The sequence below is a fragment of the Egretta garzetta genome, unplaced genomic scaffold (assembly GCF_000687185.1).
Source record: "Egretta garzetta isolate BGI_Z169 unplaced genomic scaffold, ASM68718v1 scaffold766, whole genome shotgun sequence".
Taxonomy (NCBI): Eukaryota; Metazoa; Chordata; class Aves; order Pelecaniformes; family Ardeidae; genus Egretta; species Egretta garzetta.
Window position 1 is genome coordinate 66969 of NW_009260030.1, and position 12646 is coordinate 79614.

A 12646-nucleotide genomic window follows, 5' to 3' on the forward strand; every position below is an offset into this window, starting at 1 on the left:
GGGCGCTTGCGGCATTTCGCCCGCCTTCAAAAATAAGTAAAACAAAAATCGCACTTGGAACGCGAAAGCTGTGTGATCTCGGTCTGGTTTGTTTATATATATATATGTGGAAAACGTATTCTTGTGATGCTTTAAATGTGCTTCTCGACTATCGAAGGAAGTACCTGCTGTAGTGGTCCTAATTCAGTCGAGGCTTCTTCCAGTCAAGTTTACTTCGTATGAACACTTCAAGGATCAAATCTCAAAATTTTGTGTCAACGCAGAGAGTACGGTTGAGTTCAGGGAACTGTGAACCGGGCCTTCAGAATAGTTCACCTTCTTCTGTGCTAACATCGGTGATTTTAAATGGCAAAAGAGTTCTTAATACTTCATCTTGCAGCTGTGGCTGACTTTGAACAACGTTTGTTTGACGTTATTTTGCTTAAACATTCATAATTTATTTCTGTAAAGGAGAAACAGGATGCCATACAGTGGATTTGAAATAATGCAATCATGTCTGTCAGTCCACCTTGAAGCACAAATTACCCGTTACATTCTTTCCTCCTTTTTTATTTCAGATGTTCAGGCTTTGAAGAATGCTTACGAGTTGATCAAATCAGCCACTCAAGGAAAATCTGCACTGGACTCATCAGATACCTTCAGCACCGACTTATATGTTTTATGTGCTGAACAAGCATTTCAGGTTTGTAATTTAGGCAATTTATCTGTATTGAATAAAAAGGTTTATATGACGTACTGTATATGCAGTTGTTAACATTACTAGTTAAAAGTGTTCCCAGAAGTACCCATGAAAAATATTAAACTCTTCTGGTTTTGGAGGTGTATTGTTTAAACATGCATTTTCAGTTAAAACTCTGCCTCTAAATCATCGCTTCTTTATAATCATTCATAGAATCATAGAATGGTTTGGGTTGGAAGGGACCCCTAGAGGTCATCTAGTCCAACCCCAAACTGTGGTTTGTGAAGCTTGAAATCAGAACAAAATATACAAGGGGTACCATAGTAATACAAAATATTTTTTTCTTGTCATGGAAAGCTGACGTTAGCAATGTGGTTATGGCTGAAGAAAATGCATTTGTGAGCATTTTCCCTGCTGGGCAAAAGAACAGGTGACGTTCTGATTACCAAAGGTTTTGCTAAGTGAGCTGACTTCTATAAAATGTGGTAGAGGTTCTTAACTTGGAAGTAGTTTTTAATTTTCAATCCATGGCACAAGTGATTGGATTTCAAGCAGGTAGAATTTCTAATAAAACTTTCCCCCCCCCCCCCAAAGCTGCAAGCCACTCAAATTCTCTCTGTTGTCTGAAAATTGAGGAGCAGCACTGACATCCATACAAAATCCTGCGGGCTGATACCTGTCTTTTTAAAAAAAAAAAATTCTACTGAGAATTTTGCCTTTATGTTAACAATTCTGTTAATGGCTATTAAAAAAGGAAACATTTTTTGTATACTGTAAGGGACTAAGGAGCTTTGTTAAATAAAGGAGCTATTTTCTACATCTTTGGAATGACGAAAGTCTTGCTTTAAATTTTAATAAATCTTAATGGATTTGTACCAGATGTGATATGTAACTTTATAGAATATTCTTTGCATACTCGTATGCAGTTAGATGCTACACTATGAGTAGGCATGCATTTTTAAAAACTAACAATTCTTAATTATTTGTTGCATTTTTTTAAATACTAAAATGCTTTTTTTGATCTTAGCTGGGATATCTGGAAATGAGCAGCGACTGTCTACAGATGTATTTTAAAGGGAGATTTCCTGTGAACCAGTTCCTTGGCAGAGCATATTTGTGCCAAGGCCAGTTGCACACTCCACTCTCTACCGATAATTTGGTGAGAAATTATGAAGATTGTGTTATATTACACCAGGTTTTTAAGAGTATTCCTAGGTCTTTATGTATTGCTTTCAGTCATTGAAAATACACAAGGGTAATCAGGACTGTGGGGAAAAAAAAAAGGAAAATATTTTAATGGGTAGTTTGGGAGTAAACAAAACTTAGCAGCTGAATTAGCCTCATTCTGCAAATGCTTTGGGGGGGGGGGAAATAAGATGCTTGCAAAATTTTTGAAACAATTACCAGTTTTATTCAGGATCGCACTAAGCATTTCACAGAATTGTGGGAAGTAGAAGACTAAAGGGGCCCTCAGAGAGGTTGTACAGTTCATTTCTTCTTTGTGGCAATGTGCTTCCACCACTGATCAGTAACTTTTCCATCTAGTACTTTGGATGTGGCTTTTTGACATGAGAGACGAAGCTTTTTGGTAGCAACTGAACAGGGTACTTACGCTTCTAAAAGCCTCTGTGCGTTACTATTCGTGTGATACCGTGTCCGTACCTGACGAGTAGTTTTTACCGCCTGCTGAATTTAAAATGGAGTGGGATCTGTTTTCTGTCTTGAGTATTTCACTTGTCCTTGTACTGTGGTCAGTCAGCTTTGACAACTTGTCGATGATATCTGACCCCCTAAAATGGCCTTAACTGATGTTTGTATTATTTGTGTTCACAAATTTCCCTGACAGATGTTGCTGTAGTTTCCTTGAATAATGTATTTGAATTAACTTTCAAGCTGGAATCTTCTCCCTATTGTTATCTCTACTTTCTCTGCCTTCTCTGAGAGCATGTGCAGAACAACTGATCAGTGATCCCGTTAAAGCTTTGTATGCATTTGAAAAGTATTTTCTAATGTCCAGTTAGCCTTTTATTTTTCTAAATTCTGATGTTTTCTAAATCTCAGCCAAATTTTGCTAACTTCTAAGAAGTTAAGAACCATCCTAGTATGTGCAATCCCAACTTGGTTCCCTTGTGCTGTGTGTTGTAATGTTCTTTTAAGACACTCTCTGTATGAGTTGTAAAGTTTTTTCGCTGCTGTGTTCCTAAATCATTTATGAAAGTAGGAGTGGCGCAACAGCTCATGCTGTATGACTAGTAATCATCATTCTCTTAAAAAAGATAAAATTGTGCTTGTTTTGGTTTCCATCCTAAGGAATCCTTGTTAGCTGATTAAGATGCTTGTGTTCTTAAGGGCCAAGTGCAACTTTTCTACTTCAGTATCTAATACCTCTCAGGCTCTTGATCCTGGTTTTCTCTTTATCTAGGCAGTTCTGATTCATTCTCTGCAGCCTTCATATGCCAGTCCCAGAGTCCAGTAAATCAGTCCCAACTCTTGGAGTTTTCAGTTATTCTACCTCACTATAGAGAGCCCTCTGGTGCCATTCCCTTCCTGCTCATCCAGTCCCACCTCCGCTTTGTTATTTCAACTGCATCTTTCTCTTAGGCTTTCAAAAATCCGTTTTTATGATCCCATCCATCTTCTCTATACCCTCCCTTCAGTACATACTGGTGAGATCCCCCCCGAGCCGCCTTCTCCGGGCTAAACAGTCCCAGCGCTCTCAGCCTTTCCTCATATGAGAGATGCTCCAGCCCCTTCATCATCTTTGCGATGGGACTTCATTGGGACTCTCTCCACAGCATCCATGTGTCTCTCGCCCTGAGGATCCCAGCACTGGGCACAGCACTCCAGGAGTGGCCTCCCCAGTGCCCAGCAGAGGGGAAGGATCCCCTCCCTCGACCCACTGGCAACGCTCCTCCTAAGGCAGCCCAGGACACTGTTAGCCACCTTTCCGGCAAGGGTGTGCTGCTGGCTTGTGTTCAACTTGGTGTCCACCACGACCCCCGTGTCTTCCTCTGAAAAGCTGTTTCCTGTCTGCTTTAATGATAAAAAGAACAGGTCTGTCCCACCATTCAGTTGAGAAATTCTTGGTGCAGCTTTTCTGAAGAAAGTAATATCTCAAGTTTTTTAATGGGACAAACTAATATTATTTTTTCTCCTTGCTTTGCTCTTGGGCATTTCTGAGCTTTCTTTGCTGAAAGCTTAAAAAGTCTGCAGCTTTGCAATTTTGGATAATTTCAGTCCTGATAATTAAAGTTTGGTAGAAATTAAAGAAACTGAAAAGATAGTCTTAAAATTTGAAATCAGGAAAATGTAGTAATAGGCAATGCCACTGATTTTTAGTTATTCTATTTCTATGGCAGCATGTTTTATTTGGGATTGGCCTGAAAATAAAAGTTACGAGATGGGAACATATTGAAATAGGAAAATAATGTACTGATTTATAAAACCCATATTCAAATTGCATTAACAATTTTTTTGTTCTGTTCTAGGAAGAGTTTGAAAAGTTTGTGCTGTTTTTTATGAAGGCGATAGATTTTGCTGCCCATGATCAAAGGTAGGCCCTACTGGTAGGATTAACTCTTTAAATCTCAGGAAAGGTTATGGAGTTAGGTTTTCATAGTTGTTTGTCTTAGATTTTCACTAGGCAGTCTGGAATTGTGTTGTTTGGGTTTTTTTGCTTTTGTGGGTTTTCCTTCCATTTTGTTGCTGCAGTTCTGTAACTGCTGTGTGTGCTGCAACGATACAAGAATACTGGACAGTCTTAAATAGACAGGATTAATCAGCCTGTTTAAGGCTGGTAGATTATCTCTGAGCATTTATTCCCCTTTTGTATTCTTGCTCGGTAGGGGGAGAACACCACGTTAGCTTATTTTAAGTGGGTAATTACTGTGTAGAGTGGAGTTGCAAGAGTTATTGTGGTGTCCTTGTGCTGTACTTGTGTTCTCAGTTCTTAGGATTGGTTTTTATCTAAACACAGGAAAAGTTCCAATTTTTACTTCTTCGAAGTGTCTTAAAATACTCTTTCTCTAATTTTATATTTATCTAAGTCCATGACACACTGAATTCTTGATCCTTGTTTTTCAGATATTATTTTTTGATCTATAATGCCTCAATTCTTTACTGGCAACATGTGAGGCCATATCTTAAGCCTGGATTCCGCTACTGTCTTATTCCCAGCCTTTCTCAGATTGTTAAAGTGTTAAACCAAACTGAGGAGCAAGACAATGAATGGAGAGCAGAACTTATGATGTAAGTTTAATTGTATTTTTTCATATGGGCATTCTGTAGTCCTCTTGTATGTGTGGCTGCCACCTGAGGTAGTCGTAATAATACATATTTCATTGGTAACATTGCAGATACATTTATTGTGGAAAGCTTAATTCGTAACTTTTAAAAATACATAAATGTACACTTAACATAAAAGGTGCTTCATTTTAATATTTACTTTGAGGTTAAAATTTTAGTGGCAGAGGGTTAGGTAGAGTGTTAGTAGGGTGGCAGTTCGGACCCAAGTCCGATCTGAAGAATCACAGTTGTTTTGGATGTAGTGTTTGAGTCATTGCTTATATTCAGTCCTTTTAAGTGAGGAGAAAGACAAACTCCCATTTTCTTTAAGAACTGTTCTCTTCGGGTAAGGAAACATAACGTTTAAATAGATAAACAAAAATCTCTTCTGTCCTCTGGCTCCTGAAGAGAAAGGAACAGCCTGGTTAGGTTGTGAGAACATATTCAGGAAACCTTCTAATTTCCTTCTTCTTCATTATGAAGATTTTGTATATATTGACCTAAGCTATCTAAGTTATATTACTATTTTTTTCCTCTTGTTAATCCATAACTGTGTGTTGAAATGGAACACTATGAAAAATCAGTAAGCAAAATAACTATTTGTAATGCAAATACAGCAATTAAGAATACAGAGAGGAGTTGTGGTCAGTAATGATGTGGTTTTTATATGTCAGCTACATGCTTTAATGTACAATTTGGTATTGTGTGGTTCTTACCAATATAATTAGTTTAGCTCAAGCTTTTTTCCTTTCTAAGTAATATTATATCCAGTTTTCTTCAGTATTAAATTAAAGGCTGTCTCTGCTAATTTGGATATACTGCTTGGCCTAATGTTTCAAAGCATAAATGAAATAGGTCTTCTTTTAACCAGTCTTTTACAAAATAGGAGTCCAAAAGTTACGAAAAGGAGCATAACTTGCATAAACATCCCTAAACCCTATCCCTAGGCACCACATCTGCCCATCTTTTAAACACCTCCAAGGATGGGGACTCAGCCACTTCCCTGGGCAGCCCCTTCCAGCCCCTGACAACCCTTTCAGTGACGAAATTTTTCCCAATGTCCAACCTAAACCTGCCCTGGCACAACTTGAGGCTGCTTCCCCTCGTCCCATTGCCCGTTACCTGGGAGCAGAGACCGACTCCCCCCAGCTCCCCGCTCCTGTCAGGCAGTTGTAGGGAGCAATAAGGGCTCCCCTCAGCCACCTCCCCCCAGTGCCCAGCACAGGGGCACGGTCCCTGCCTTGCTCCTGCTGGCACCACTATTTCTGTTTTGTACATTAAGTTTTTCTAAAATAAATATAAAGAACAAATTTTAAAGCATCCAAACTGATAGTATCTGATTTGCAGTCTCTGACTGCAGTTCATATTTTACTGAGATATACATTTTAAGAGAAAGAGCTATCTTTTAGATAATGTCAGGTCTTTGCTAGTGAGAACAGATGATTCTGGATTGAGCAGCGCCTGTAGCCTAAGTTATTCTCATGGCTAAACCAAGCCAGCAACAAAGCACCACACAACTGCTTGCTCACCCACCCACCCTATCAGCAGAACGCGGGAAGACAATTGGAAGGATAAAAGTGAGAAAGCTCGTGAATTGAAAGAAGAACAGTTTAATAACTGAAATTAAATAATAATAATAGTAGTAATAATAATAAATTGTAATGAAAACTAAAATCAGAGAGAGAGAGAGCAATAAACCTGATTCTGCTAGTAAATTAATTTGTTGTTGGTAATTTTACTGTTAAAACTGAACTGAATGTTTTTTCTCCTAAGCAAGATTAAAATGGAAGTCAAAAAACCCCCACAATCAACCCAGTGCAGTATCGGTACTATTATATACACTTGCATTATTACCAATTATTTGATAATAATTTTATAATAATTGGTAGTAAATGGTGTATCGATATCAGTATATTGCCATTCTTACATTTCCTGAGTAAAGCTGGAACATAAAACTTGAGATATCTCTACTGAGGGAAGCAGTTTTATGTGCAAAATGAAGAGTGTCCATGTAATTTTCCAAGGTCAGAGAGCCTTTTCTCAGAGATGTTTCGCTCTGCTGTTCTACAGGCCGTTTCCAGTTCCTGTTACCCTTCTGCCACAGTTTATTCCTTTCTTTTTGTGAACTTTTCTATTTCTTTGGTCTATGACTGATGGTTTATTGCTATGCAGCATTTTCTTTATCAGCTGAAATTGGAGGGAAATAAAAAATTAAGTACCCCTTAGCATACCCTTTGGAATATTTTATTATCTAGAATACCATGCATGCAGGTTTTTTATACCAAACATACTCTTGCTGAGATATTGATGAGAACTAGCAAGTGCACACAGTGTGTTTGTGCTATGAAACTAATGGTAGCGTTTATTTTTTGTAAATACATTTGTATTTATTTTTTGAATAATTATTAGTGTTAATATATTTCATGGAATCACAGGCTCTTTTTCAGTTAAATCAGATAAAGTATTGAAAATCCAGTAGGTATATTGCAGTTCCCAATGTGGATAGTTTTCTTTTGCTAGATGGCTTTGAAATACTAGCTTTCCTGTAGTTAAGGGAGAATCTTAGAATAGATCTCACAGAAATATTTTTCTTCTACAACTTTAAATAATTAATTGTTCTAATTCCAGGTGTCCTGTTGAGAAAAGTTTTCAGAAAAATCTCCTTTTCCAAGATTATTTTTGTGATCTGCAATAAATGTATGTTAACAGCTGTGTATCTCTGGAAGAAACAAAGACATAGAAGTTAGAGGATCTCTTCTGTGTTGAGTCAGTGCTTTATAGCACTAATCACTTGTACTGCATTTAGGAGTGGCACCTTGAATACAGAGAGTCTCTTGAAAAATGTAAATAAGAATTATTTCAGAGAGTGTTAATAAATATTTAATACAAATATTTATTTGATCTGCAGAAATTTACTTGAGTGCTTCCTGGATGCTTCAAAACTGAAAGAAGCAAAAGAGTTTTCATCTACTGCAGCAGTCTTTATTAAGGAAAATGTTCCAGATAAATACTCTCAAGTATTTTCTCTAATGGTAATGCTGTAAAATATTTTAAACTCTCAGTAAGACAGCAGCTTTCTCTACATTTCATAAGATCATAGTTATAATTGTTAAATATGTTGTTTCCTTCATTTAAATTTTCTGAGCTACCAAACGATACAGTAGACGTGGAGATTTTTTACAGTTTGTCTATTTTTGATGCTATAAGCTAAAGAGCTCCCTCTTGCTCCGTGTTATTTTGCTATAATATCATCGGGATAACTGTTGCTAACCCTAAAAATTCTGTTTGGGAATAATTACTGTTAACACAGAAGGTGTAGTGGGTGCAACTTAACCTGCCTTAATTTAGCATCTGTTGACTTTTCTCATGCTGATAAATACTTAACTGAGCCAACTTGAACCCTGTAAATAGGGGATCAGAGCATATGACAGAAATAGGCAAAAAAACCTTGGAAGTTGCATGCAGTCATATTTTATTTCATTCTGCTACACTGTCTATTGTCTTTTTTTGTCCACTCCCAATCACTGCGTTTCAAGAGTGTATGTATATAATACAAAGTTCTCTTAACTTTTGAGTTAAGAGAACCAATATACAACCTCCCAGAGGTGCGATATTAATGAAGCAATAATATTTAGGCAAGGTCAAAATGACTTATGTATTTTTAGAGGCAATGTTGATCAAAGCTATTTGACGGTGGCCTTAAACAGAAGAATAAAATAGTTCTAAAATTGTACTTGGGCCCTGTGTCTCAGCAGGGCTACAGAGTTTGTTCCACACTATTGAGAGCTTTAGTAACAGCATGATTAAGTCCTGCAAAACTTACTGTTCCAGTACAGCTTAAGTAATCAGTATTGATTGCTATGGGCAGTCAGTGTGAGAGAGTCAGAAGAAATGATGTGCACACGTTTCATGTGTAACTACACTTAAATTGAAGTAACTAGAGTTGTCATTTCTTCATTATATTTTTTGTTGTATATAATTTATAGTTACAGATAAATTTGATTAGGACTCATCTCTCATAGCTGGATGAGATAATTTCAGAACGAGTGCTATCTAAAAATGCATTGATTGGAATTTGAACTCAGGTGCTAGTTCCACACTTAGATTTCTGCTAACACTTCTGATCCTCACTATGTGAAGGTTAACATAGCTCTGCTAGGTCATGTTTGTGGTGTCTGTGCAGAACAATATAGATTATTGTAGTAGCCTCACTGTTCTTAAAGTCTATGAAAAAGACTACAGTCAACATACCTGCGTTATTTTAGTCCTGTTGAGTGTCTGTCCTTTGTTTATTTAGTCAATTAATAATTGAAATTGTTATTTTATAGGTATATCACAAACTAATGGATATTTCCCAAGTAGAGAAGGAAATACAAAATTCCATCCATTTGTCAATTATTTATAAAATGCAGATGTTAAAATTGTAAGTACTAAAATGTATCCTTCCACTTGTGCCTTTGATGCTTGATATTACAGAGGTAGGGTCAGGTTCTGGTATCCCATATGCCAGTAGAAAAATTTACTGCAAAGTTTGGTTTCTCAAATGGAAAACTATAATGACAGTTTGGGTAGTAACTGTCAGGCCTGTCTAGAGAACAGCCGCAGCTAAAAAGTGAGATGGTTCTTTAGGAATGTAGGGAATGCTGTGTTGTATGGATATTCTCAGGTGAAATAATTTAAGAGATTGGAAGACATTTTTGTATCCAACAGACTGTGGTTCGGTACACAAGTCGTGTATAAAAGTAAAGATGAAGTAAGGAAATCACACCTAGGATATAATGCATGAATCACAAGGATGGGAAGCATAATACTTTTTAAACTTTTTAAATTTTAAAGGCATAAAACAATTTTGAAAATCAGATTTCATAACAAAATCTCTTTTTTTTTTTTTTTTTTCCCAATTCTCAACACTTCTCCATTTTAAAAGTACTAGTTCTTTTCTTAGTAACAGTGGACTAATTTATGTTGACATAGGAAAGGAGTTTTGCACACCATTTTTCTTTGCTTCTGGAATAAAATTTACTGTCTGAAATATTAATTCTTATGCTGGAACATTCTTTGTGCTTCGTATCTGGCTGTCTGAGTAACTTACTTGGCATACTGAAGTAGGTTTTGTTGACTTGATTAAAAATTTTTTTTTCTTTGATATTTCAAAATCCAGGTATCCCACGGGTACATTGTACTAAGAGCCACCCATTCGGGAGTTAGGAAAGTTATTTCAAGTTTTTAATGCAATAATATCTCTTGTGAAAAATCATGATCACTTCTTGTATTGCAGGCAGTGGGACACGAATGAATTTCCAAGTGATGCCACCGCAAATCTGAATTCTGTATATGTACTTTTGAAACAATACGATGTACTTCCTGCATCTGTTCTCAGTGTGAAGTGAGTTTTACTTGTCATAGCCCTGTGAAAGTTGATGCTGAAGCTGCTTCCACTGAAGTCTGTCAAAATTCCTGTTGACCTTGAAGAGAGTGAACTCATATTTAGTTATAATAGTGTTGCATTAATGCTTAGGTCATCTTAAAGAAAAACAAAGGTTCTATTAGGCTTTATTAAAGAACCCAAGATTAAATATCTTCTTCCATATAGCTGTTTGTAGAACATGATTAAATCTTTCCGTAGCCCTTTGCTGTTGATAAAATGAGATTTTTTTAAAAGGTCTTAGAATTGACAAGTGCTTTTCAGACTTTAGTTCATTTCTAGCTTGTCTTGGGGCCCTTCCCAGTTCTTCAGCATAATTTTAAAGTGCAGACTAAACTGAACTCTCTGTTCCAGTAGTTACGTCACAGCTGTTACATGTGGCAGTAGCACTACATTTTTACTCATTAAGGTCAATCTTTGATGATATTCAGGTATCTCATAACATCTTCTAGCCCAGACAGTACACTATGCTCTTTTGGTTATTTATGGAGATCCAAACATTTAAAACACAGTCTCCTACTGTGTGTGTTCTGTGTTCTTTGTTCCTAAGTAATTGACCAATGGATTTGACTGTTTTAACTTGTGTGCTAGGTGACTGCATTGTATTTACAGAATTACTTGCAGTCTTTGCTTGCTATTGCTTTGTTTGCTGTTTCACCATCTTTGTGCTGCATACATTTCATTCTGTTTCATTTTTTATCTTGCACAAGACTATGGTACAAGTATACTAATTGTTTTCCATAAACAGATGAAGTTTTGTATTTTTCATGTAGCCAACTTTAATTGTGTTCCTTTTTCCTTGTTAACTGTGAGCATACTAGTAGAACTGCATGCCCTCTAATATTCAGATGGCTTAAAGGTTTTCAGATGTGTTGCAGAAAGTTACTTTCGTATAGTGTTTTTGTAATTACATAGAAGAGCAATATCAGATTCTCTGAAGTGATGTTTTTCTGTTTTTGAAGGATTCCTTTGATTCTGGAATTAGCTCGTTTTTCTATGAAAGTAAACTGCATTAAGCTTGCATATGATTGTATACTTGATTTGAAGAGAGCTGGGATTACTGTAAGTATTAATATTGATTTATTTATTATTTATAACAGTTGATTGATTTATTTTTTTTTTTACACAACATCTGCTGCTTCTTTCCTCCCCCTTGTGATTATACTTTAAAAATAATACTGACAGCTCTGGGATCTTCTGTCTATCTCTGTATTGTTTTTATATTCATTAATATAAATAATTACTTGGATAAGTGATCTATTCCTAAACTAAAGAGATGATGTAAGGTCAGAAGGTAGGGTATAGGTAGAATAGGGTAGTTAGCAGTGCAGTTAGTTTTGGCAAATAAATGTTAACTGTAAATTTTTGCCAATGTTTCTTATGTTATCTGTGGAACAGATATCTGTTATGTTCTGTGGAACAGTTTGATTGGAAGTTAAATAATGCTTGCAGGTTTTGAAGATTTAATCAGTTTACCCATTGAGATTGTAATTTGGTCACCAAGATTTAAACTCTAAAAGCAGTTGCTGTTACATACATTCACTTTAGTCTTTATGAGTACAATATAAACCTTGCAGAACAACGTATGAATTCTAATTTTGATGAGGAGAAGACAGAGCGTTTGTCTGGAGCATGATTAGGGAACTGATGGAAGGAGGAGTTCAGGAAAAGAGTGCCAAAAAAAAAGCCCCAGAGTTGCTACCTTTTCTGGAAGGCAGGACTTCAGCAGTATAGCTCTGTCATTGGAGCGAGAAATCCAGAGACGATGTGCCACAAACTGCGTTCCCTAATCCCCTCCTTTGTGTGGATCTTTTCTCACAGTGTTTGTTCCTATACATTTCCCAGTTTCCTTTAGTAGGAATGATTCATTTTCCAGCAAACTATTGTTTAATTTGTTATTTACTAACATTTAATAATTTTTACTCTTCCATAATATTTTTATTATAATGTTACTATGGGGGTATACTTAGATTAAAATTTTGTGAGGCCTCCTTTATAACTGTGTATGCCCTTCTTGTTTCTCATGTCCAGCTGGCTCTGAGTTTTGTTTTCTTCTGTTCCTTCCCCACTGTGGTGGTTTAAACCCAGCCGGCAACTAAGCACCACACAGCTCCTCGCTCACTCCCCACCCCCAGTGGGATGTGGGAAGAGAATTGGAAGGGCAAAAGTGAGCAAACTCGTGGGTTGAGAGAAGAACAGTTAGTAGTTGAAATAAAATAATAAAAATAAATAGTAATAATAATAATAAATTGTAAGGG

General features: G+C 36.5%; 1 protein-coding gene across 1 annotated transcript in view; it reads left to right on the plus strand.

Annotated features, from left to right (window-relative positions):
- The window catches only part of CFAP46 (cilia and flagella associated protein 46), an 84737-nt gene that overhangs the window by 5857 nt on the left and 66234 nt on the right, over nucleotides 1–12646 (plus strand). Inside the window, exons 2-9 of the mRNA XM_035896536.1 lie at nucleotides 558–682; nucleotides 1707–1838; nucleotides 4168–4232; nucleotides 4763–4927; nucleotides 7872–7995; nucleotides 9292–9386; nucleotides 10242–10349; nucleotides 11351–11450. Of these exons, the coding sequence (XP_035752429.1) occupies nucleotides 558–682; nucleotides 1707–1838; nucleotides 4168–4232; nucleotides 4763–4927; nucleotides 7872–7995; nucleotides 9292–9386; nucleotides 10242–10349; nucleotides 11351–11450 (914 nt within the window). The remainder of the gene's footprint in view (nucleotides 1–557; nucleotides 683–1706; nucleotides 1839–4167; nucleotides 4233–4762; nucleotides 4928–7871; nucleotides 7996–9291; nucleotides 9387–10241; nucleotides 10350–11350; nucleotides 11451–12646) is intronic.